This window comes from Suncus etruscus, chromosome 5 (genome assembly GCF_024139225.1).
Source record: "Suncus etruscus isolate mSunEtr1 chromosome 5, mSunEtr1.pri.cur, whole genome shotgun sequence".
In the NCBI taxonomy this organism is placed as follows: domain Eukaryota; kingdom Metazoa; phylum Chordata; class Mammalia; order Eulipotyphla; family Soricidae; genus Suncus; species Suncus etruscus.
Genome location: NC_064852.1, coordinates 33,434,139 through 33,460,415, shown reverse-complemented (window position 1 = coordinate 33,460,415; position 26,277 = coordinate 33,434,139). Strand labels below are relative to the sequence as shown.

General features: G+C 33.1%; 1 protein-coding gene across 1 annotated transcript in view; it reads right to left on the bottom strand.

Moving 5' to 3' along the window:
- The window catches only part of THSD7B (thrombospondin type 1 domain containing 7B), a 957,836-nt gene that overhangs the window by 563,290 nt on the left and 368,269 nt on the right, over positions 1–26,277 (bottom strand). Inside the window, exon 4 of the mRNA XM_049773766.1 lies at positions 13,227–13,475. Within this exon, the coding sequence (XP_049629723.1) occupies positions 13,227–13,475 (249 nt within the window). The remainder of the gene's footprint in view (positions 1–13,226; positions 13,476–26,277) is intronic.

Below are 26,277 nucleotides of genomic sequence, written 5' to 3'. Positions count from 1 at the left end.
CTTCATACTAAACATAATTATATCTGCTTGATAAATATTATGTAAAAAAATCATATTTGGGGCTAAAGAGAGTACAGAAAGCAAGACACTCATGTTGTAGCTTATCCAGGTTAGATTCCAGAAATTCATATGGTTGCGAGTATATTCAGGAATAATCTCAAAGTATAAAGCCAAAGATCAATTCTGAACATCATCAGGTATGGGTGGCTCGGAAATAATAAATACATAAATGCATAAATAAATTATACATATTGGGGTTAAAGTAATAGTACTGCTGGTAGGACACTTGCCTTGCAAGATGCTGATCCAGGTTTTATCTCCAGCATTCCTTATGGTACCTAAGCTCTAAAAGGAGGAATTCATGAGTGAAGAGCCAGTGAGTAAAGAGCTTATATAATCTTTTAGTGGTTGCTACAATTTTCTTCTTTCTGACTAGTTTGAGCAAGAAATTGAGGTGCATACTACCAAGTAATACTTCTGCCAAGTGAATAGACCTTGATGCATTTCTAACTGCTGGGTTGCTACAATTTTCTTCTTTCTGACTAGTTTGAGCAAGAAATTGAGGTGCATACTACCAAGTAATACTTCTGCCAAGTGAATAGACATTGATGCATTTCTAACTGCTGGGCATAATAGAGAAAATGAAGATTAATTTTTTTTAAAAAAACCATGAGTACCCCATGAGTATTACTGGCTATAACTAAGAAAATGTATGCGTATTTAAAAAATAAGACTTACACTATATTAAATTGATGGTTCTGCTTTAATATATGCATTATGTATGTTATTTAATATATTGAATACATGTTAGTTCAAATGAGTAGAAATATATCCTTTAGTTTTATAATAGATTAGTATACTTGCTAAAATACATATGGCAGCTTACTTCACAGTTTCTTTAATATTGTGAATATAGAAAATATATGGAGGGGCCCTGATGATAGCACAGTAGTAGGGCATTTGTCTTGCATAGGGCCGACCATGGAAGGACCTTGGTTCAATTCCTGGCAAGGGTGATTTCTGAGTACAGAGCCTGGAGTAGCCTCTGAGAGCCGCCACCAGGTGTGGCCCAAAGAGCAAAAATCTAAATAAATAAATAAGAAAAAATAGCTGGAAAGTAATGAAGGAATAGATGTTGGAATATAGCACAATTGAAACAACATTCTACAATAATTTTACTCTCTATTTAATGGTGAGTCAATAAAACAAATTAAAAACTAGGTGAAATTGTAGGGCTAATATACAGACAGTAAGTAGGTTTTAGTGTAACAATTCTCAACCAGGGACTGTTCGGACCAAGATATTCCAAGAGGACCACAGAAGAAATTCATGTAATTAGAGGAGTTCATTGATATGGACATTGCTGGAAATCCAAAGAGTAGGAAAGAGCACAAAGTTACAGGAAAGAATGAAATTGGAAATTGGGCCACTTTCTGAGAAACATGGATATAGATTACAATGACATGTTTTGTGAATCGAGTTTTGACATGTCATGTGACTTTGGACTGATATATACTTTATGAATTATATATATTTATATAATGGTATAAATACTTTCTATTTATAAAAGAACAATTATGTAAAATGTTAATATTGGTCATATACTAAATCAATACATTTTAATTTCCTTTTTTCTTATCTTTTCTACTTAGACACTTTATCCTAGGATGCTACCAAAAAAAGGACACACCACTTCCTTTTTTTTTATTATTTCATCCATCTAATATGAGAGATCTTTGAATGCTAGTTTTTAACTTCCAGTCACCCAAGTTCATCAAAGAGCACAAGAGAAATAGAGTTTAGAGTTAGATATATCATAGTGATTTATTTGAAAGGATTAGGCCATACTGCATAACTTGCTTTTTCAATTTATTTATCATGGCTCTATTTGATTTAGCAATTGAGGGTTTTGAAAAACTCTCATGAAGAAACATAAGAAGAAAAGTTTAATGATCATGTATTTTTACACAGTAAAAAACTGTTTATAATTCATTAACTAAAATCACCCAAATTTTACACACAAGCATCACATTCTCCAAAGAACTTGAGATATTTACGAATAAAAATACAAGCCACAAAAGGCAAAGGGAAAAAATAAAAAACTACCAACAGTGATCTTCTATATCCCTTTAAAAGGTCAGTCTACTCATAGTCCCTGCCATCCTTCGTTTTTTCTTTGTATCAGTTCCAAAGTACTATGTTTTGTCACAAATAACCTGCAGTCATAAAGTCAACATCCTGAACTCTTCCAAACTAGAGAAGTGTCTCTAGGGTCTAACAGACTAGAAAATTTAAAGGATCCCACTCAGTCACTGTAACCAGCATATGTCCTTGAAAAGCTGTTATAGTCCGATTCCTTTGGCCTCAGGAAAGCTGAACTACCAAACTGACTTGAAGAACTTTGCCCTGGTCAAAGATGAGGCTTTTTCTATGGTCACCATCAACTTCAAAACCTTTCAACACATTCTCATTTTGTCTTCTCACTTAGAAGGGAAGTGTAGATGTTTTTGGGTGTCAGAGTTTGTCTATACTATGTGAGTAGCACTTTAAAATTTATTGTAGAAATTTCTCAATTAGAATAAAGGGCAAAGAATGAAAAAAGTCAGTCAATAATCATGGGTCTTAATTAATATGGATTCATTTGTTTTTATGGAAGGTTCTAGATAACAAAATAGAGAAAGCATTGATTTATTGTGTCTACTATTGTATAGTGGCATATGCCCAAAGTAATGATAATAGTAATGGCCAATATTTCTTCATAGTTACTGTATCAGGCACTATGCTAATATAATCAAACAGATTACTTTATGTGAAGAAATATTATTTATCCTTTACAGATGAAAAATTGGCATAAAGAATAAATATTCCCACAAAAACAAGTAAAGGGCAGTATTCAAGTTCAAAAAAGACAGGATTAATAACACTTCAATATGATGAAAATATGAATGGCAAACAGAAAAAATGACCAGAGATTATAGAAAGCAAGTTCAGTACACCAGAAGTAACTACCTGTCATTATAATAAAAATTGATGTTGATTTAAAAAAGTTGAAGGATGTTATACATTGAAGCAAAATACATACTCATATGAATCCTCTGTTAAGTCTCATACTATTTTAAAATGCATGGCCATCATTTCATCCAATCCTAAACACAGTGCTATTACAGATTATCTTATATCAGATCTTTTATTAACTCAGAACACTATTCCCATAGGTTTATATTTTGATACTTTTAGAAAAAATAATATTAATACAAAATGAAAATTACAGGATAGAAATTGTTTCATTGTGAAAATTCATATACCACTTAACAATACATATATATCATTTTAGGAAGGGGAATAATTTTCAACATTTTGAAACCAAATCTTTATATTATTCTGGGTCACTGAATATCTACACTTACTTATATTCTTTATTATCTGTTCAGGCTATAGCATGATCTAGAGTGGAAAAAAAATAACATCAAAGTCCAGTTTTAAGTTCCAGAGAAACTGTCAGCCATACAAGAAGTCCAAACCTCTGAGAAAGAAACAAGGGGCTAGAAATATCGTAAAATACTTAGGGCGTTGCTATGCATGTTGCCAATCTGCCTTTGATCCTCACCATCCTACGTGGTTCTCTGAGCACCTCCCAGAAAGATCCCTGAGTGAAGAGCTAGGAATAACCCCTAAGCACTGCCTTGTTTGGCTCAAACAAAATAGAAAAAAAAAGAAGGGGAAAAAAAGAAACAAACATTATTAACTTAAATACTGCATACACAGTGGAAACAATTTATCTGGTACCTTTATTAACAAAAATGAGTATGAAGCACCTAAGATAAAAACGAGATAAAAGTGAGCCTTATTTTAAAACTCTAAAAAATAGGTTTTGTCCTATATTTTACATTTTATTCCTATACTTTATATTTTATTATCCTTATTTTATCCCCCCTGTTTTTATTTCTCCTAGGCAAAAAACTTAGTCATTCAAGCATTCTTTCTTTCAAAAAGTAACTTTTGTACACAAACTATATGTCTCGGCATAATTTCAGACTATAAACATTCACAGTAGCAAACAAGGTTGGGTCCTGATCTTGGAAAGTGAGCAATGTAGAAGGGGAAACATACATAAATACTTTACCATGTAATGTTACATCTGACAATATGGATAAAAAAAAGTTTGAAGATGAGCTTTTTCTATGACAGGAATAGGAAAGATGCAGAGTCCAAGTATCTCAATATACACAACAATATGTGGGCAAGGACTATCAGGGAAGTGAAAAGAAAAGCATTTCAAAACTGTTTAGTACTTTCTAAGAAAGCATAGAAGTCAGTGCAGTAAATAAAGGATGTATGAGCTTGACAGGAAATGAAGGATATTCAAAGGTCAGGCCTAAGAGGCCAGAGTAAGGTTAAGGAGTACTATTTCAAATATGTGAGAAAAATAATAGAGAAGTAATAAGCAAATGCAGTTTAAATTAATTTTAAAGAGCTATCCTAGCCATTTTGTGACAAATAAGAGAGAGACTAGTTTAGAGGATAATGCCAGTATAGAAGGCAATGATGGTTTCTGTGGGGATATGTAGTGAGTAGTCATCAAAGTTTGAATATATGAAAAGGTACAAACAATATCCAAATGCACTAAATATAAATAGAAAAAAGAAGATTGGAGGAAAGAATAATCTCAAATTATTGTTGCTGTAAGTATTGGCATAATTACTTGACACTGAACTTTTATTTGAGAAAGTTCATGGAAAGAAAACCACAATTCAAATATTGGGCCAGAATGTATTCTAACTGTGAAATTCAGGGTATTTTTATTCATTATTTTTCTTAATGCTATTTTTTATTTTTATTGTTTTTATTTAAGACACTATGATTTACTTATTCAAGGTTGATTTAGATGTATAATGTTTCAGCACCAATTCCCACCACCACTGTTAACCTCTTTATGAACAACTTAAAAAATTTTTTCTGCATCATTTTTTTGTTCCTTTGTTTGTTTTGGGGGTACATCCAGCGGCATTCAGAGGTTACTCCTGGTTCTGCACTCAAAAATCATTATTGGCATGATTGGAGGACCACATGGAATGCCAGGGATAGAACCTGAGTTCGTCCCGGGTCTATCACATACAAGGCTAACACCCTACCACTGTGCTATTTCTCAGGTCCCACTTTCTGCATCTTTTACCTGTTCCTGAAGTGTACAGCCTTGTTTCTTCATATATTCTCCATAATTAAAGTTTACCCCAAAAACTTGGTAGATAAGTGTATCAATAACATATTAAATTTTACTAATTAGTATTTTGTTAAAAAAGAGATATCTTGTACCGAGGAGACAGTTCAAAGTGGTAGAGCTTATGCCATAAATGTACCAGACCCTGTGTTGGAGCTCCAGTACTACATATCCCACTACCTAAAGCTGTGTATCTCTTATGATCCCCAAGAACAGCTGGATTGAGCAACAGTGCTTCAGTTGCCAGAGGAATTAATTACTACTGGTCAAGAATTACTGGGAGTAGACTAAGATGGCAAAGAATACTGAGGACATACTACCCTCATACATAAACCAAGATACATGTAAACACTAATTAAGAAAAGGACATAAGATAATGCAAATACATCTTTTAATTAAGAGACACACAAGTTTAATTCTGGATTAGAAAAAAAGCTATTCAAAGTCCTAAAATCCAATACCCTGGGTAGTCAGCTTGTTTCTCTGAGAGTCATTTTGTGTAACCCAAAGTCTCCAATAATCAAATCAAACTATTCTCCAAATTGAAGGAAGGCAAGAGGAGCAAGAAATTAATTCATTGTTGTGAAAAGTGAATAGAGACATCCTAAATTGCTGAAGCCAAAATAGAAAAGTAGGCACATTTAGTTACTATTTTTAAAAGACCTCTATCCTACTAATGCCACACAAAGTGATTCTAATAGCAATAGTATTAGAGTTTTATAGTAACCTCTGTCCTTTCAAATGCATGCTTTGCCACTTTCTCAAGGTGTAGAATTTTTTACAAAATGTGGATTTCTTCTCTTTTTTTTTTTTTCTAAAGCCTTTGATATAAAGCAAAGCAACATGGAATAGAATTTTAAGTGATTTAATGATGACAGATTGAATGGATAATTACATTAGTTAATGGTCATGTTTTGACGAAGTATATAGATTCGCAAACACTTTTGCAATTGAAACTCTAGTGCAAGGTATTCAAATTAAATGTGTGTACATTAAAACAGTGTACTACAGTATGATTAATTTATGGTAATGTCTATAGTCTTTTACGGTTGTAAATATATTGAGAAAAAATGAACTTGTCACTTTTTGCTGAACTGACAACTAAAATAAAGGGAACAAATCAGGCTTCATACATTTTATGCTCTAGTAATTTTTATTGAACAAAGTGGGACTATTGATTATGTAAAGCTACTCCGAAGTGCAAAGCTCTCTGCTCTTCAGCAGAGGGCTTTGCTAGCCAAACTCTAAATATATATTATTAATAAACTTCTATTGCCAGAAACAGCACTTAGCAGTATGTTAACTTTCTTATGCTATGAGGGAAACAAATTTTCAGTCCAGAGAACTTAAAGTGGCACAATTGAACACATGAGACAATATACAACAGGGAAAGGACTCAATTAAAAAGATATCAGTATCCTCCTGATTAAATACTTGATGTATTTTTAAAAAACTGAGTTTACTCTAAAAAGATTTTTCTATTATAGGTCATGAGTCTTATTAAACTTCTTCCCTTCTCAAAATTATAAATAATTGAGCATTTTAAAACTATTTAAAAATTATTATTTCGAGCTGATAAAATTAATACATGTGGTAAAAATGTCTCACATATGCAAATTCTTAAATTTTGATATATTTTTATTTTGTTTCTTTTAGGTCTGCAGCAGTGTTCAGGGCCCACTCCTGGCTCTGCAGTCTGGCTCACTCCTAGCAATGATGGGGCACCATATTGAGTTCTAGCAATTGAAACCAGGTCGGCCTCCTTTAAGCAACCTACACACTGTACTATCTCTCAGACCCAAGTTTTTGACCTACCCACTGTGCTATCTATCAGGTACCAACCTTTAATCCCTGGTACCACATAGTTTTCCAATAACCGTTGAGGAGAGCCCTGGTTGTCCTCAATCAGAGGAATGTGTTTCCTGAGGCTCCTTGGTACCAATGGCATGAGTACAATAAGGTTGTGTAAGCCAGATCTCTGCCAGAAGAAGTCTTGTTAAATCATCTGACAAACATGTATTGAGGACCTATTGTGTGTATATAGTAAAGGAAGATACAGAAAATGTCTGTAACTAATATGCATACTATTTTGTTCTAGAGTACCAGGTTTAACAAATTCCAATCCTCTGTCACTCCTCAATTTTTGAAGCTACACTTAAAATCACGAATCAAAGACTTTTCTTATCTGAAAAACCAGGCCATTGTTAACATAAAGAAGGTGGCCATTGGAGTCATGCTTTATAGCTCTAGATATACACCCCTTTATTTCTGATAATGCCAATTCCACATCGGCAATAATGCTGATTATTTCCTAATAATATCCTACAATGCCAATTCTAGCTGCACACTAAGAAATGACTGAATAATTTACACATGATAGAACTTCAATATTTACTGTATTCTAATGGGCACAAGAAGCCAATAATAAAATGAGCTTCTATTAACCATCACTTTCATTTTGTCTATTCTTGACTTCATTTTTCAAATGTAAAAATGTTCTACTCATTCTCAGGGTTTTTTCAATGGAAATCATTTTATCTAAACATAATCACAGAAAAATTTAAGTTCCTAGCGAGAAAGAACACATAGGAAGAACCAGGCTTGTGACAGAAGATTAATTTAAAACCAAAGTGGCTATGGGAATTTAAATATAAACTTGCCTATATCATAAATTTTGAAAATAATATCTTACCAATAATGAGTATCAAATAATATATACTTGAGACAAGAAGATATGGAGAATAAAAACCTATCAATTCTAGCTCAGATCACTATACAACAGTGTTTTACAAATTTGCTTTTCTGTTATAATATCAGACCATCTGTATGATATGATTAGCCATGAAGCTTTTGTTTAGGGTTTTTAACGGTTTTTCTCTACTTTTCTATTATACTTTTAAAACTTTATTTTATTTTGATCTTACACTCTAAAGGACACTCTAAGTTCTTTCAACAGCTAATTTTACATGAATAATGTGGAGAAAACCACAGATAAGTCATCTGAGGTTTGCCTCTGCAAAAAAATGCCTGCAGTTGACATTTTTCCATATTGTGTTTTACAATGTTTTAAACAAAATTTTTCCTATGTAAAAATGTACAAGGCATCTAAAGTCAGAGATGTTTTATATTAGAAAATGTTTCAACTATTTGACATTAAACATTTAAAATGTTGGAATACCTATGTGTTTTATCTTTCCTGGTTATCTTTTCTTTAGAACATTTTAATTTATGAGTTAGCATCTCAGAATGCTTTAATCTCCCTCTAGTTAAGACACAGGATTTAATATTTGAGGTAATAATCAAAAATTAATAAATAGGTCCTTAATACAGTGGATAGGGTCTTTGCCTTTCATAGGGCCAACCCAAGTTCTATCCTGTAGTATTTCACATGGTTCTCTGAGCCCACTAGGAGGAAGTCCTAAGTGCAGTCAGGAGTAAACTCTGAGCATTATCTGTTTGGGCTACTAAACAAGAGCAAAACAAAACAAAAGAGACATGGGAAAGGACTCAACTTCCAAGAAAACGTGTAAAACAATTATCTTTCAATATTGTGAGGTAGAGAATAATATCATGCCCAAGGTCATGATAGGAGATATCAAGAAAAGGCTAAAATGTTAATACCCTGCCCTCTCGCCAGCTCTAGTCTCGCATTTCAAGTACCTGGCTATTTCTACCTCATTGGGTAAGTCATTTACCACTCTGTGCCTCAGCTTACTCCGTAGTTTACCATTAGACTGTGAGCTCCTTGAGGGACTGTGTCTTAACCATTGTTATACCCAACGCCTTGCACCATGCCTGGCACATTGAAAAGTGCTCAATAAATGTTGGAACAAAAAAAAGAAAAAAGAAAAGGCTAAGATGTAAAAAGTAGTTATGACCCCATGTCTGTAATTTTGTTATCCCCATCCTAACCCATAAAATGTAAATGCTTTGTGTTATATAGATGGAAGGTGAAAAAGGTGATAAAATTACAAGAAGCATGTGTATTGAAAAAGAAAGAAGATACTTGTAATATTAATAAGTTTATGAAAATCAAAATAAACTCACAAAACAAGCTTAAGGCTATAATCTACAAAGCTAACTCCAAGCAGGGCTAATATATCCCACATTATCTCTCTCAGACTTTTGTCTGTCATATTTCAACTGAAATAATTTATACTTAAAAAACTGAAATAATTTACCTTATGAAAATCGAGCTTCTGTGAATGTTTCTGAATATATTTCTCTTAGTTCAATCCTATAATAAGACCTTAAAGAACAGGTCCATAGAGTTTAGAAACGAAATTCTTGACTGGAGCAAATAGGATGAGATAAGAAACGAAAGCTTTACCAGTGAAGAAATAGAATTACTTGTGAAATATTACTTTCCATGAATTTAAGAGATTTAAATGTACACTTTCTTTTTTAGATATTTCATTCACTTTTATTTTATCTGAGATGATGCCTCAATATCATAATATTGTTGAAGCCTTTGCATTTATCGCATCAAATATTTTGGGTTTTTTTTTCTACAGCTCATACACAAAATATGTAGTTTATTTTTAATGCATATACACTAAATTAAGTCTTACAAGGATTAAGAGTCTATATATTTTTCCTCAAGATTTTACAAATATTTCAAATTTTTGGCATATAGCAAGAGACCAAGGTGTATTTACTGGACAAATAAACACTTCTATAGCAAGAAAGAAGTGTAAACAATAAACTATAATCTAAAGTTTTATAAAAATATATTATGAAAAAGCCATTGAAAAATACATTTTTCTGTTGGGATGAAGATAAATTAAATTGATCAATATATATGAATTTCTCAGAAAATCTGGGAAAGGAGAAATAGGCAATTTATTTCCCAACAGATTTTTGTTTCTATAACTCTTATTCACAATAAATTTAATCACAGATTCAACTAGCTTCAAAAATTTGTACATAATCTATGTTTTCCTATGATAAACACTGCTTAGAATTAAGCAGGGCACTGCTTAGAATTAAGGCAAATAAGAATGTTTTCCGAGATTAAATTCATTACTGTTATTTATGTTTCCTTCCACATTTAAATGGGATCTTTACTTAACACATAAATGTCTTTAAACACTGTGGTTGCAATTCAAAGAATTTTGTTAGATCTGTACTTCCCCCAAATTATGATTTTTTAAATAATTTTACACAGTGACATTTTCAAATAGGAAAACTAGAGGATGAAATTAAACTACAATGACATTTGTCAGATCTTATTTTTCAATGTTAAGATTCAATCACATGAAATCCAATACAATAATTTAACTTGGTACATTTTACATTGCTACCATTCCTCATTATGTCATATAAAATATGATGACTAAAATATTCCATACATTTACAGTAATTTTTATAAAAATTACTATGTGTGAGAGTAGAACTTTGACTTTAGATACAAGCTAAGTTCAATTTGTAAACCAGTTTATGCACTTTCAGTCTCAGGAGTATTTAAATATGGTGAAAAGTCTATGATATTCTAAAATATCTTTTTAAATACCATATAGCTATGGACCAACCATATGTATTTTAAAAAGTAATTTTTATATAATAAATGTAAATATAACAAACTGTTGTATTATCAGGGAGGTACCAGTCTGCCTTCTAAAAGAAGTACATTAACTGTCAAGACAAAGAGAAAAACCTGAAATAAAACCTGAAGGTTACTGGAAGGAACTGCGAAAAGAGCAGCAAATTCTTGCTGTCAGACTTACTCATCTACTTTCTCATCATAATCATCATTGAAATTATTGTACATTCAAATAGTCCTTACATAGAGTTGTTAATTTTTTCAATGAAGCCCTCAAATCGTTTTAATTTGTTATCTTTCAAGAAGGAATAATAGATGTGTTTCATCTATAGAGATGTACATCTTTTATAGATTAATGAAAATACAAAAAGAACTCCTTACAACTGATGGAAAATATCGTGTAAAAATTATTGTTGTACAAATCATGGGATTGGAAACTGACAGAACCTTGATCTCTGTCAATTCTGATCATAAAGAGCTAAATCATACTGCTTGCATTAAAAGTTTAAAAGCTATATATTAGGTATATAAAATACCAGGTTCTGTGCTAAACATAGTAAAGAGACTGCAGGAATGTAGAGACATCTGGGTAACTATATTTATATCCTTCAGAAATATACAACAATTTTCCTTAGAAAAGAAAGTATAGTATTTTAATAAGTCAATAATAAATTTTTCCTACTCAATTTGAATTATTGTACTCATTATTTTATTTATTTTACTTAAAATAATTCAGAAAGTTGTCAACCATGGTCTTTTAAAATTATGAAATTCTTTAAATAAATCATCTATAGTTGAAAATTTGTCACTATTAGATACAAATTATTTTTGTATTTCACAGACACTTCATATCACCGTATGATTCATTTCTTTATTTTAATATATTTATTATGGCCAAAGTCAATTACAAATTTTTCACAGTAATATTTAAGGTGCATAGTGATAATAAATGGGGCCATTCCCACCACCAATGTTGTCCTCCCTCTACCCCTATTCAAGCATGCATCCCATATCACCCTCTCTTACTCCCCCATTCCTGGTCTGTTAGTGTAACTGCTCCCTTATGTGTATAGCTTGTTGTAGATTGGGTATAGATTCTGTTGTCATGACTTTGTATTTGGTGTTTGAGTTTGATAATTTTCATTTCTTCTCAGTGTTTATAAGACTATTTGGTCCTGGTACCCTCCATTATAATTCCCCCCTCCCCTTCATTCAAGAACAAGAAAAGTCATTTTATATAATTCTGTCAGAAAAAATAAAGAAAACAAAAAAAAACAAACAAAAAAAAAACAAATGGGAGGATTTCTTCTAGAGGTTATAAATATCAATTCAGAAGAAGATAGGGGAAAAGAGAAGAAAGAACAAGAAGCATCTCTAAAAAAAAATAAAAATAAAAAAATAAAAGGAAAGCACCCAGCTATTAAAAACAGCCACCTTCATATAGTAACCAGAATAAGGGAAAATAAAAGAAAATAAAATAATTTTTAAAAAAAGGAAAGATAAAAGGAAAATATAGAAAAGAGGAGAAAAATAAATGGTAAGAAGAAAAAGAAAAAACAAACTAAAATCATAAAAAGAAAAACAAAATGAAGGAAAGAGGGCTGCAGAGAAGTAACTTTTGCCTGATTTTAGTTTTACTAAACAAATAATTCTCAATTATTATGAGATTTACTAATATTGCACAATGATCTACTAGAGCTTCAGACTTAGTAGCTATAGTTTAGATTAGCTGTTGAACAGAAATTCACACATGTTAATTATCAACATAGTTTTGAAGAGCTAGGTCTTCATAATTTGTCAATATCAGACTTGCACCTCTATTATTGACTAGAACTCAGATGAAAATACATTGGAAACTTTAAAAGCTATGCAATTAGGCAAATAGCACCAATAATAGAATATGAAAATAAAGCAACTAATTGATGATAGCCATTTTTTCACCATAAATTTATTCCCTGAGGACTCTGGGAAAGAAGAAACATTACAAATTGGTGGTAATAAAATTTGGAGAAGAGAGTAACAAATCAGGGATCTGCATTCAATTACTCTTAAATTTAGGACTATATATCAATTACCTTATTAATAAAGTAAACACATTACAAATATCCTTTGATTATCACCAAATTAGAGATGACTTATAAAGTTATAATGAAAAAATAAAGTTATAATGACTAATAATCATTGAGCATTTGATTTGCATCAGTAGAGGGTTGAAATATTGCTCACAGATAAACTCATTTGTCAATTTTTTAAATTAATTTAAGAGATATTCAAACAAAAAGTATTTTAATCCAAGGAATTGATGGCAAATTACATAAATTTACATCTGATGTTACACTGCCTCCGATGGAAATCTTTACTTAATATAGAATTAATAGTGCTGATTCATAGACTGTTGCTAATACCACAATCTCATATAAAGTGAGGTTATGTAGCATACTAAATACCCAAAAGAAGACACGATACCTGGGACAAGGCTGCAAATATTTTCCTTCAACTATACAGGCTTCTTTCTCCAGAAGTGCAGGACACTTCTTTCCACCTCCAATGGCAATATGCTTCACAGTCCTCGTCCTGCTCCTGAATCCTGGCAAAAGACTCCCTGAATGACATGTCTTGGAGCAGGGGCTCCATGAAGACCACTCCGAGATTTCACAGTCTTTGGGCATAATGCAGGACTGTACAGTCAAAGGGAAGGAATTCTGTGTACAAAGGCTGAAGGAAAAAGAAAAGCAGAAACCATAAATCATAGATTAAATTGGTGCAAAACAAAAAGGAAATTAGTGTTATGCCAGATTCTGGGATGAGAAATTTTTGTTTAAATTTTAAAATGGCAAGATTTTTTTTTAAATGTAGTGGCATCATGATAGAATTTTGAAGGATATGTATTTTTGTTTTGTTTAGGGAACACTCCCAGAGGTGCTCAGAGCTTTTGCTTAGATCTTCATTAAGAAGTTACTTCTGGCAGGCTCACGAGACCATATGAGATTCTGGGTATAAAATCAGGACCAGTTGCATGCAAGGCAAATGCTTAAAGCTTCACTGGCTGTGCTATCGCTCTAGCCCTGACTTTTATTTTGTTTGTTTGTTTGTTTATTGGGCATTTATTTTATTAAAAGATTTCATGCCTTCATTACTGAAACTTAAAGTTATTTCATTCTAGAAAATGCAAATGAGGACAACAGTAAACCTTGTCCACCTGAAGCAGTTAGATGCTCTAATATACTTTCTCATATGATACAGAATACAGATACAATTTATTAACTAGCAAGGCATTTCATATAACTTCATTGCTCTTTATAGACTATTAAAAAAACTTGAAAGATATTATTTCCTACCCCATAGATCAGAAGCTTGGTTATACTAAGAGAAAAACATTTGTCTAATGGAAAAGTAAGTTTTACAATGTTTATCTATCAATTATGTTATTAAAAATTAATACAGTACAAAATTCCCATAATATTAGGATCTCAGTATCACTTCCTTCTTTCCTTCCTTCCTTCCTTCCTTCCTTCCTTCCTTCCTTCCTTCCTTCCTTCCTTCCTTCCTTCCTTCCTTCCTTCCTTCCTTCCTTCCTTCTTCCTTCCTTCCTTCCTTCCTTCCTTCCTTCCTTCCTTCCTTCCTTCCTTCCTTCCTTCCTTCCTTTCTTCCTTCCTTTCTTTCTTTCTTCTTTTTTTGGTTTTTGGGTCACACCTGGCAGCGCTCAGGCGTTACTCCTGGCTCTATGCTCAGAAATCTCTCCTGGGAGGCTCAGAAGAACCATATGGGATGCCGGGATTCGAACTACCGTCCTTCTACATGCAAGGCAAGTGCCTTTCCTCCATGCTATCTCTCCAGTCCCTCAGAATCACTTTCCTAATCTATTAAGTAGTTACTCATAAATACTAATAATTCAATTATGAAAACACATGTAAATGAGAAAAATGTGTAGTATGTTATGAATTCTACAGGAAAGTGTTTGAAGTGATGAGGAATAAAACTATTGAGGCAGTGATGGGACATTTGGGATGAATGTAGATTGGGAGAGGGGTCAAAGAATGAAGGACAGCACCAGGCCTCCATTTTAAAATTTTAATGGAAGATTCTAAATCGAAGAAATCAGACTGTTTTAAGTCAAATAAAATAGCACATTAAAAATGTTGATGTTGGGGCCGGAGCAGTGTTTCAAGCCTTAGAGCATTTGCCTTGTATGCTCTAACCTAGGATGGACTGTGGTTTGTACCCCCAGTGTCCCATATGATCCCCATGTCAGGAGCAATTTCTGAGCACATAGCCAGGAGTAACCCATGAGTATCATAGGGTGTGGCCCAAATATGTCAATGTAAAACTTTTTGGGGCAAGTGTACAGATAGTACAGCAGGAAGGTGTGTGCTTTGCACATACAAGGAAGACCTCCGTTTCTTCTCTTTAACACCATATGAACCCAAGTCCCACCAGGAGTGGTTTTTGCCACGAAGTCAAGAGTAAGCCCTAATTACCACCTGGTTGTGACCATAACAAAACAGAATAAATTATAAAAAACATACATACAAAATTTGTGAAGATATAAATTAAAGCTATGCTTGGTTGTACTTAAGCCAAAATTTAAATTTCCTGATATTTTGTGAGTCATTTGACTCTATGTGAAAAACTAACTTTAGATTGTGTTTCAATTTTAAAAGCAGGCTTTCTTCTTTTTCCATAGGTCCTAAATTCTAGAAATTCTAAATTCTAAATTCCTAGAAATTCTGTCTACAGTAAGTAAGGGAGTATTACTTTCTATATGCCATTTTTTTTTACTCTTTACTGCTTATCTTGTTCGAGTAATTTCTCAATAAGAAGAGAAAAGCAATAAAATTGACTGGATACTACAAGCAGTACCATGGAAATGTTGACATGAACCAAAGTCTTGTTTTGAAAATAGCTCTTTGCTAGAAAAGCTTCATCAACAAAATGATATTGGGAAAATTGGTAATTGTCTGTGAAATTTAAATCCAAAATATATCTCAGAATGCATAAAAATTATGGTAGTGTATCAAAAGCTTCGAGGTTAGACTTAAGAAACTATGAAATAAGCTATTGAAAACATAGAAAGAATTTTCCAGGATTGGAACATTTGAGAGATCCTCAATGACCTGATTTTAATGTAATCAAGGTAACAAAAACAAAACTATGCAAGGGGATTATATTGGACTGAAAAATTTCTCATGAAAAACATGCACATGCTAAAATCAAAACATACTCAAATAAATGAGACAAGAGTGTCCCATGCAATACTTTAGACAAAGTATCAATATCCAAAATCTATAAAGCATTCACAAAATTCAGAAAAAATACAGTAACTTATTGGGATAATATATACAGATATATCCATAAATAAAATATAAAATGGAGCTAAAGATAAAGGAAGTATGGTTCTTCTTTACAACCTGGAGCAGGTCCTCAATATGGTACATGGTTCCTTAAGTACCAATAGGTGCGACCACTAAATGAAAAGCCAGGAGAAAGCCCTGAGCACAGAAGGCAGGGCACCAAAGAATAAAGAAAAAAGAATATTCCCAAGGCCCGTAAATTCATTATCACTAAGTGTCAGATAAATAAAATAAAAAATAATAATGAGGAATTATCTACACCAGTTAAAATGCATATGCTGAGATGTTTAAAAATAACAAATGTTAGAACCAGAGTGGTGGCGAAAGTGTTAAGGCATCTACCTTGCACGCTCTAGACTAGGACCAACAATGGTTCAATCCCCAGAGTCCCATAAGGTTCCCCAAGCCAGGAGAGATTTCTGAGCACATAGCCAGGAGTAAACCCTGAGAGTCACTGGGTGTGGCCAAACAAACAAACAAACAAAAGCCACAAACCAAACATTGATAGATATATAGTGAAATATGAATGTTTATTCACTGCTAGTGGGAATACAAGCTGGTACAACCTATCTGAAAAGTAATATGTATTTCTTTAAAAATTTCACAACAGAGCCAGAGTGATAGCACAGTGCTTAAGGCACTTGACTTGTATGCAACTGTCTAATGCCAATCTCTATCTCTGGCACATGTGGTCTTATGGAGCCTTCCCAGAGCCATCCCTAAATTCACAATGCAGAGTAAGTTTTGAGCACTGTTAGGTGTGGTCCACAAAACCAAAAAAAAAAAAAAAAGTAAAAATGGAGCTAATATTTGAAACAAATATTTCATTTATTATTATATTTTGCTCACATAAAATAATTTAACTATATTTCATATTAATTTAAATATACTTTAAATTGTATATGAATACACGTGCTCAACTATGTTTATTGTTGCTATTAGTAAAATACCCAGAATATGGATGAAACCCAAATGTACAGCATAAAATTAACAGATGAAGAAGCTGTGATTCTTATAATGGAATATACTTAGGTGGAATACTATGTAGTCACAAAATGTCATGTACTTCCAGGTATCTTATCCAAGATAATGAACAGTATTGTGCTAAAACAAATAAATAAGAGGTAAGAAAAATTTAGGATAGTCTGTGATCTGGTCTTCACATCATTATAGTGGTTATGATTGGATAACCCTGATATTACAGGTTAAATATTAATGCTTTTATTAATATAATATCCTTCATTCTTAGTCATCTGTGATATATTGAGAAATAAATGGAATATACAAAATATTGATGACTGATCATATTTGTCTAATGGAATACAGACTCAAAATACCAAATTTGGGTAAGGAGTTGAGGGGTACAAAGAATGTTGATTAAAAGTAACACAGCATCATAGGTGTGTGCTTATGTTTTGGGTGGTGCTAAGGTAGGAAATAATATCCACTTATAATGACTATTATTTAACACATAGCATGTGGATGAATGGGAAGGAATATCAGACCAGTGTTTGCATTGGAACAGGTAAAACGTATGGGTTTTTGGTGGCAGAGCTGTGCAGTAAATTTGTAGATAGCTACCATGCAGTAGAACACAATTATAACCCTATTATTTAAACTAAGAAAAATTAAAAAGAAAAATAAACCTATATTTTGGAATTAAAGAAATATATGTTCCAACAAATGTACTTTTTAAAGTTCATTTCACTAACCCTTTATCTTAGCGAGAAATAAATATATAAGAACTGTGGAGATACTATAAGTATTAATATGCTTGTCTTACATGCAGTTTTCCCTGGTTTGATTCCTCTACCACATATGGTTACCAGCGCAGCAAAAGGAGTGATCTCTGAACACAGAGCAAGAAATAAGCCTTTAGCACTGCCAGAATAACCCCAAAACAAACAAAACAAATTAATTGATAAATATGTACCCCATGGGTCCCAGTCTAATTTTACTGGTGAGACTATTTTACCGACATAATAGGGCAAGTTCTGAGTAGTGAATAAGATATATCTAATTCTGAAGTTTGTATCAAAATACATTAGAGAGATTAGTCTCTTGGCTACTTAACTTTATTTTCTGCTGGAGAAAAAAAATGTGATTAGATAGCAGAGATGTGCTAAAGCTGAAGGATCAGTCATAAGCTAAAGCACATATAACTATAATTTTATATAACAAATGTAAGAATAAGCTCGTTCATGCTTTTTAAATAAAACATTCTGTTGATTTTTTATTTATAAAAATGCTCTGGAAAATATATCTCTTTCTCATAGAGAATTGTCATTGTAAATTCCTTCATAAATATTCAGCTGTATTGAAAATCTTTTGAACTAAAATTCTGGTCATTTTCTCTCTCCACAAAAGTAAGAAACTTTCTATCATTAAAACAAGGACATATTTATTAAAAGATAAATATCAAGATAATAGCATTTTCATTACATTAAGACTTGAAGTACTAATATGTTTAGAGTATTATCTTATATATTCAGAAAAAGTAGCATAAAGTATTCCCAAACTGTATTATAAATTTTATTAGGTAAAAATCATAAAGGTAATAATTCATGCATTTTTAAATTCACTTACATCTTTCTCCACTACAGTTAAAGTTACTCTCCATGCATTATTCTCCATAATGGGTTTAGTGTTAAATATATACATGATCGTAAATACCATATTTTCTGGCGTATAAAATGACGTTTGAAACAAAAGAAAGTCAACCGAAAATTGAGGGTCGTCTTATATACCGAGTATATCCCGAAAAATGTTTCAATAGGCTGCTAAACGAAAATTGTTTGAATATTGCCACAAAACGAATTTTCCAACTTGATCCTGCACCAACCACTGCCAGGCAGCTCAGACCGCCTCTCTAACTCAGCCAATCCAAGCAGGCTTTTTATGCATGCAAATTATACAGTGTTCTGGACCCAAATCTACACTGTGAAAAGCTTTCTCAGATTGACCAGAGTCAGAGAGGAAGTCTATGATAGTATAACCTTTGAACCTTTGCTTGTTGTGATTGGCTCACTGTGGTACATACAGTTGCAACACTGGAACGTTCTGTCTTATACAGCAAATATAGGCTTAAGCCTATGTTTTAACTGCAAAATTAGGGGGTTGTCTTATACGCCTGGTCGTCTTATACGCCGGAAAATACGGTAGCATATTATCTTATTTAACAGTTTTCTTCAATGTAGTTTTTATGTTTTTAAAAAACATGTTTTATTAAAAAGTTTACATTGTGTTTACCAAAATGTTAATTATTTAGTTTCAGTCATACAATATATACCACACTTCACATTTCTTGCCGCTTCCATTCTTCCATTTCTTTCATTTCCCTGTCACCTCCTACTGCCTCTGGAGAAGATATCTTACTTCTCTCTCTCTCTCTCTCTCTCTCTCTCTCTCTCTCTCTCTCTCTCTCTCTCTCTCTCTCTCTCACTCTCTCTCTCTCTCTCGCTCTCACTCTCTCGCTCTCTCGCTCTCTCTCTCTTTCTCTCTCTCTTTCTCTCGCTTTCTCTCTCTTACTCTCACTCTCCTTTCTATTTATTTTCTTTTTGACACTATAGTATGCACTACTGTTAATGAATAGGTATCATATGTAACACTTTATCCCCTTTCAGCATCCAGATCTTGTTCAGCATGATCCATTTCAACCATTATTATCAAATTTGATCTTTCTCATATCCTAACAGTACTTCTAGCACTTTGTAGCAAGCTTCTTAACATGGATTAAGCCTTCTGAGCCTCATCTCCATTGTCTATATCAGGGGTCCTCAAACTTTTTAAACAAGGGGCCAGTTCACTGTCCTTCAGACTGTTGTTGGAGGGCCAGATCATAGTAAAAACAAAAATTATGAACAAATTTCTATGCACACTGCATATATCTTATTTAGAAGTGAAGAAACAAAATAGGAATAAATACAATATGTGGCCCGCGGGCCGTAGTTTGAAGAATATTATTAACATTCTGTCTTTTATTTTTCTTATATCCTATAAACAGTCTATCTCTCTATGTCTGACTCATTTTAACCAGCATAATATTCTCCATATCCATTTATGTAAGAAAATTTCATTACTACATTTTTTCCCTCAGAGCTGCATAGTATTTCATTGTACAGATAGATATTCCACAATTTCTGTAGCCTCTAATCTGTTCTCAGTCACTTAGGCTGTTTATAGATTCTAGCTCTTGTAAATAGTGCTGCACCAAGTATAGGAAAGTGGAGGGTTTTACTGCATGGTTTGTTTGAGTTCCTAGGGTATATCATGAGAAATAGTATATATGGATCATATAAAAATTTCTAGCCTTTTTTTATTTTTAGAAATATCCATATAGTTCTAAAAAAATGCTGAACCAATTGATACTACCACTAGCATTGAATGAGTCCCCTATTCCCTGAATCTGGGCTGGCATTGATTGTCCTTGTTTTTTGTTATATGTTTGAGTCTATCTGGTGTGAAATGATATTTCATTGTTATCTTGACTTACATCTCCCAAATAGTTATGATTTGGAGCATTTTTCATGCATTTTTGTTATTTGTATTTCTTCTTTGATGAAATGTCTATTCCTAGTCCTCCTCATTTTTGAATGGAGTTAGATGTCTCTTTCCTGCTAAATTCTACCAGTGCTTTGTATATCTTAGATCAGGGGTCCTCAAACTTTTTAAACAGGGGGACAGTTCACTGTCCCTCAGACCATTGGAGGGTCTGACTATAGTAAACACAAAACTTATGAACGAATTCTTATGCACACTGCATATATCTTATTTTGCAATGAAGAAACAAAACAGATACAAATACAGTATGTGGCCCGCGGGCGATAGTTTGAGGACCACTGTTAGATATTAACCCCTTATCTGAATATTTTGGGTGAATAGTTTAAACTATTCCTTGGATAACCTTTATTTATTGGGCACAGTTTATTCTGATGTGCCTCAATGCAATTGTGGGTACAGGCATCCAAAGTCTGTCAAGCCCAGTGCCCTATTTTTGCTCCATTTTGTATTTATTGCCCCTTATTTAAAGATTAACTGAGGGGCCGGGCGGTGGCGCTGGAGGTAAGGTAAGCCTTACCTGCGCTAGCCTAGGAGACGGACCGCGGTTCGATCCCCCGGCGTCCCATATGGTCCCCCAAGCCAGGAGCGACTTCTGAGCGCATAGCCAGGAGTAACCCCTGAGCGTCACCGGGTGTGGCCCAAAAACAAAAAAAAAAAAAAAAAAAAAAAAAAAAAAAAAAAAAAAAAAAAAAAAAAAAAAAAAAGATTAACTGATAGTATACATGGGGGAAGTCAGTCTCTGAATACTTAAGTTTATTCCATTAAACTGAGGGTTTGTCTTTACTTCAATAGTATGCTGTTTTAATGATTACTACATATAGTACAATGTAAAGTAGAGGAAAGTGATGCCCCCCCACACCTTCTTTTAACCAAGGAGTGATATTGGTATTCATGGGTGTTTATTTTTCCAAATGAATTTTAAGAACATTTCATCCACTTATTTGAAAAATGTCATGTGTATTCTAATAGGAATTACTTTAAATCTGTACAATGCATTGAAAACCATTGTCATTTTAATGATGTGAATTCTCCCTTTCCACAATCAGGGTCTTCCTTTTTTCATTTACTTATGTTTTCTTTTATTTACTGAATCACTGTTTTGTACTTTTCTTTGCATAGGTCTTTTATCTCTTTAGTTAACTTTGCTCTAAGGTACTTAATTTTCTAAAGCATAAAATTTTGGGGGGCACACCAGGTGATGCTCAGGGGTTACTCCTGGCTATGCACTCAGAAATCACTCCTGGCATGGGTTCCTGTAGTGGGGTCCATCCTAGATGAGCCACGTTCAAGGCCATTTGCTGTGCCACTGCACCGGTCCCATATATTTTTATGTGTGTGGTTTTTGGGTCACAGCCGATGGCGCTCAGGGACTACTTCAGGCACTGGAGCTCAGAAATCACTCCGGGCAGGCTCTGGGGACCATATGAGATACCAGGATTTGAACTACCATCTGTCTTTGAATTGGCTACATGCAAGTCAAACATCCTACCATTGTGCTATCTCTCTTGCCCTTGAGGTATAATTTTAATGGGATTGTTTTGCTTTAAATATCTTTCTTCTCCTTATTTTTATATAGAAAAGTCATGGATTCTGTGTATTAATTTTGCAGTCTGCCACTTTACTATATAAATCTACTGTTTCTAAAAGTTTGTAAATACAGTTTCATGTCATCTACAAGTAATGAGAACTTGACTTCTTTATGTCTTATTTGTATATCCTTGATATATTTTTCTTTGAGCTTTACTATGGCAAATGCTTCTAGCACTATGTTTATAGAAGTAGCAAGAGGTGCAACCTTGTCCATAGGCATATCTTAGAGAAAAAGCTTTTAGTTTTCTTCATTGAGAAAAATGTTTGCCATGGACTTGTAGTTAAAGGCTTGGACTCTATTGAGAAAATTTCCTTCACTTCCCATCTTGTTGAGAAATGTTATCATGAAAGTTGCTGGACTTGTCAAATGCTATATCTCTATTCACATGATCAAATATTTTTTTTATTTATATGGTTTATTATAGTCATTGACTTGCACGTGATAAATCATCTTTGCAACTACTTGGTCCTGGTTATACCTTCTTTATGAGCTATTGGATACTATTGTTTAGTATTTGGTAGAGGATCTTTCTGTCTGTGTTCATCAAGCATATCAGCCTGTAATTCTCTTTTTCTGTGATGTCACAGTCTGCTTTTGGTATTATAGTTATGTTAACTTTATAAAATATATTTTAGAGTGTTTCTATTTCTTCATTTTTTTGGATGAACCTAAAAAGTTGGCTGTAGATCTTCTTTAAAGTTTTGAAAAAATTCACCAGTGAATTAATCTGGGCCTGGACTTTTACTTTTTAACCTTTTGATTACATTTTCATGTATTAAATATTAAATATTAAAGGTCTGTTCAGTTATTCCTGATCATCTTGGTTCAACCCTAGGATGTTATAGGTATTAAAGAATCCATTTTTTTTCTAGGTCTTTTGTTTCATAGCATAAAAGTCTCAAAGTAATCTTTGATTACCATTTGAATTTCTCATGTCTGTAGAGACTTTCTCCTTTTCATTTCTGATTCAGATTATTGTTTCTCTCTTTCTTTATCAATATTGTTAATAGTTTATCAATCATATTTATTTTTATGACCCAACTCATTGATCATTTTTAGGGGGCATAGAGTTAATTAATTTCTGCTCTAAGTTTTATTATTTCCTTCAGCCTCCCTATTTTCAACTGATTTCTTTAGTCATTTTCCAATTTCTTAAGTTGTGTAATTAGTTTATTTATATACATTCTTTATGCCTGATGAATGCTTGCAAAATAATTTCTTCTTAATACCACTTTTTCTGTGTCTCATAAATTTTGATAATTTATATATTTATTCTCATTTGTTTCTAGTAATATTTCAATTTAATTTTCTCTTTGTTTTTGTCTCTGACCCACTGGTTGTTCAGTAGTGAGATGTTTAACCTTCTAGGGTTAATTTTTTTTCTGTAATTCACTTCTATTTTCAGTGTATCATGCTCTGAGAAGATAATTTATATGATTTCTGTCCTTTTGATATTATGGAGAATGTTTTGTGGCCTAGCATATGACCTTTCTTGGAGAATGTCCCACCTGCTCTAAAGAAGAATGTGCACTGAAGTTTTTGGGGATGAACAGCCATATGTGTGTGTGTGAGTGTGTGTGTATGCAAAAATACATACTAAGCCACTAACCCATTTCTTCCTTCAAATACAATATATCTCTGTTACATTTTAACAAATTTGATCTATCAAGAGGTAACAGAGCAGTGTTGATATTTTCACTACTATTGTGTTGTTAGTGATGTTTTTATTGCCTATATTAGCAGTTGTTTTACATATTTTATTGGCCCCTCATTACAAGCATATAAGTTTAGTATTTATCCCCAATATACATATTTTTTGATTATTAAGAAATGCCCCTCTCTGTCTCTTATAACATTTTGCAGCCTAAATATGTTTCATCTAATATTAGTATGGCCACCCAACCTCTCTAAGGGACTTTTTTTTTAGCTTGAAGCATTGTTATCCAACGTTGACTCTAAGTTTATGTTTTTGCTCTAACTATTTAAATGTATTTCTTATAGGCAGTGAAATGTTTAGCTCAACTTTCTCATCCATTTACCACTGTCTCTTAATTGGTATACTTAGTTTTTAAATTTCAGAGATATTTTGTCATTATGTGTTTTGTGCTATGTTTTCTAGACATTTGGTGTGTTTGTGTGATATTTATTCCAAAATAGACTCTTTACTTCTTTTTTTTTATTGTGACAAAGTTCATTACACAGAATTATTTACAGTACATAGTGACAATGAATGAAGGGCTTTCCCACCACCAATGTTATCCTCCCTCCACTCCTGTTCCCAGCTTGTCTCCCATATATCCCTTTACTTCTTTTAATATTGTTTTTGAGTCTGTAAATTTCCTGAGCTATTGTTTATCTGTGAAGTAATGTAGCCATCCTTCAAATCTGAATAAAAGTTTGACATGGTAAAGTATTTTGGTAAGGTATTCATTTCATTACATGTTTTCATTATAACCCATCACTGTCTTTGCACCTGTTGTTTTGTGATAAATCTAATGTAAATCTTAAGAGTGTTTCTCTATATGTGATTTCCCTTTTTGATCTTGCTGTTTTCAGTATTCTATCTCTGTATTTTTTCACCATTGTTAGTAAGATGTGCATATGGGGTCTTTAATTTGTGTCTCTCTCCATTAGCTGTATTCTCTGGGCATCCAGAATCTGTGTCCTTGCATTTTTCAGATCAAGAAACTACTCAGCAATGATGACTTTGGTTTTGTTTCTTCATACGAGTTTTCTTCCTGACTCTCTAGGACCCCAGTGATTCTTATGTTGTTCTTGTTTAATTTATTCCATAGGTTTACTTTAATCTGTCATTTTGGAGAATTTTTTCATCCTCTACTCATTTATTTTTAGGCTTTTTTTCAACTTTTTCCATTGCATGGAGGTGTTATGCAGCTCATCTTCCAGATCACTGATTCTTTCCTTAGCCACTATTTTTCTGTAAATGAGGCCTTCAAGTGAGTTTTTCACTTTGTCCAACACATTTCCCAGGCCTATTGTTTCTTTTTGGTTTGGTTTGGTTTGGTTTGGTTTGGTTTGGGGGCCACAGCTGGTGAAGCTCAGGGGTTACTCCTGGCTATGTGCTCAGAAATTGTTCCTGGTGTGGGGGACCATAATAGATGCTGGGGGATCAAACCGTGATCTGTCCTAGGTTAGCCTGTGCAAGGCAAATGCCCCACCACTTGCACGACCACTCCAGCCCCTCTATTGTTTCTGTTTGAAGTTCTCTCATTACAACTCTCATATTCTCTTGAGTCTTATTGGTTATTCATTCTATTTGTTCCACAGATTCTTTGAGTTTCTGGAACATCCTTCACATTTCTCTTCTAAGTACTCATCAGAAAGACTATATAGATGCCAGATACTAATTGGGTCTTCTGAACTACCATCTTCATTCACTGAGCATGGCAATGTTCTGAATTGTTTCACCATTGTGACCTCTGCAGTGTGGTGATGCTTTTTATATGTTGTGCGGGGGCTCAATGACTAGAATATACATGTGGCCTTAAAGCCAGATTGACTGCTATTTAATTGCTGGATCTGCTTCCTCTGTAACAGACTGTGCTTTTCTTGTTTACTTCTTTGAGTATTAGTAGTATGACATGGTGACCCACCTCTGCTCTTCTATGCAGCTTTAATTTACTTATTTCTTTTATAGGCATTCCTTTATTAAATATCACAAATTTGAGAACTATACATGCTATTGGTAAATATAGATCCCAGATATTTGTTTTTATTATGTAGAAGCCAATATAAATAAAAATATAAATATATGTTTATATAATTGTTTATTCATTTCCCATGAGTGCACCAGATTTTTTTACTTAATTTTCTGTAATTTCACAGAATTATATATTGGATCTTATATTTTTAAATGCTATTAATTTATTAGAAAACACCCTTGGCATGTATTTCTAAAATTGGGTCAAAAATGTTCTCAAAAATAAATGGATTATTATGATATTTCTCCTTTCTCTTGCTGTTGAAATTTTGAGACTGTTGTAAATGTTCAATT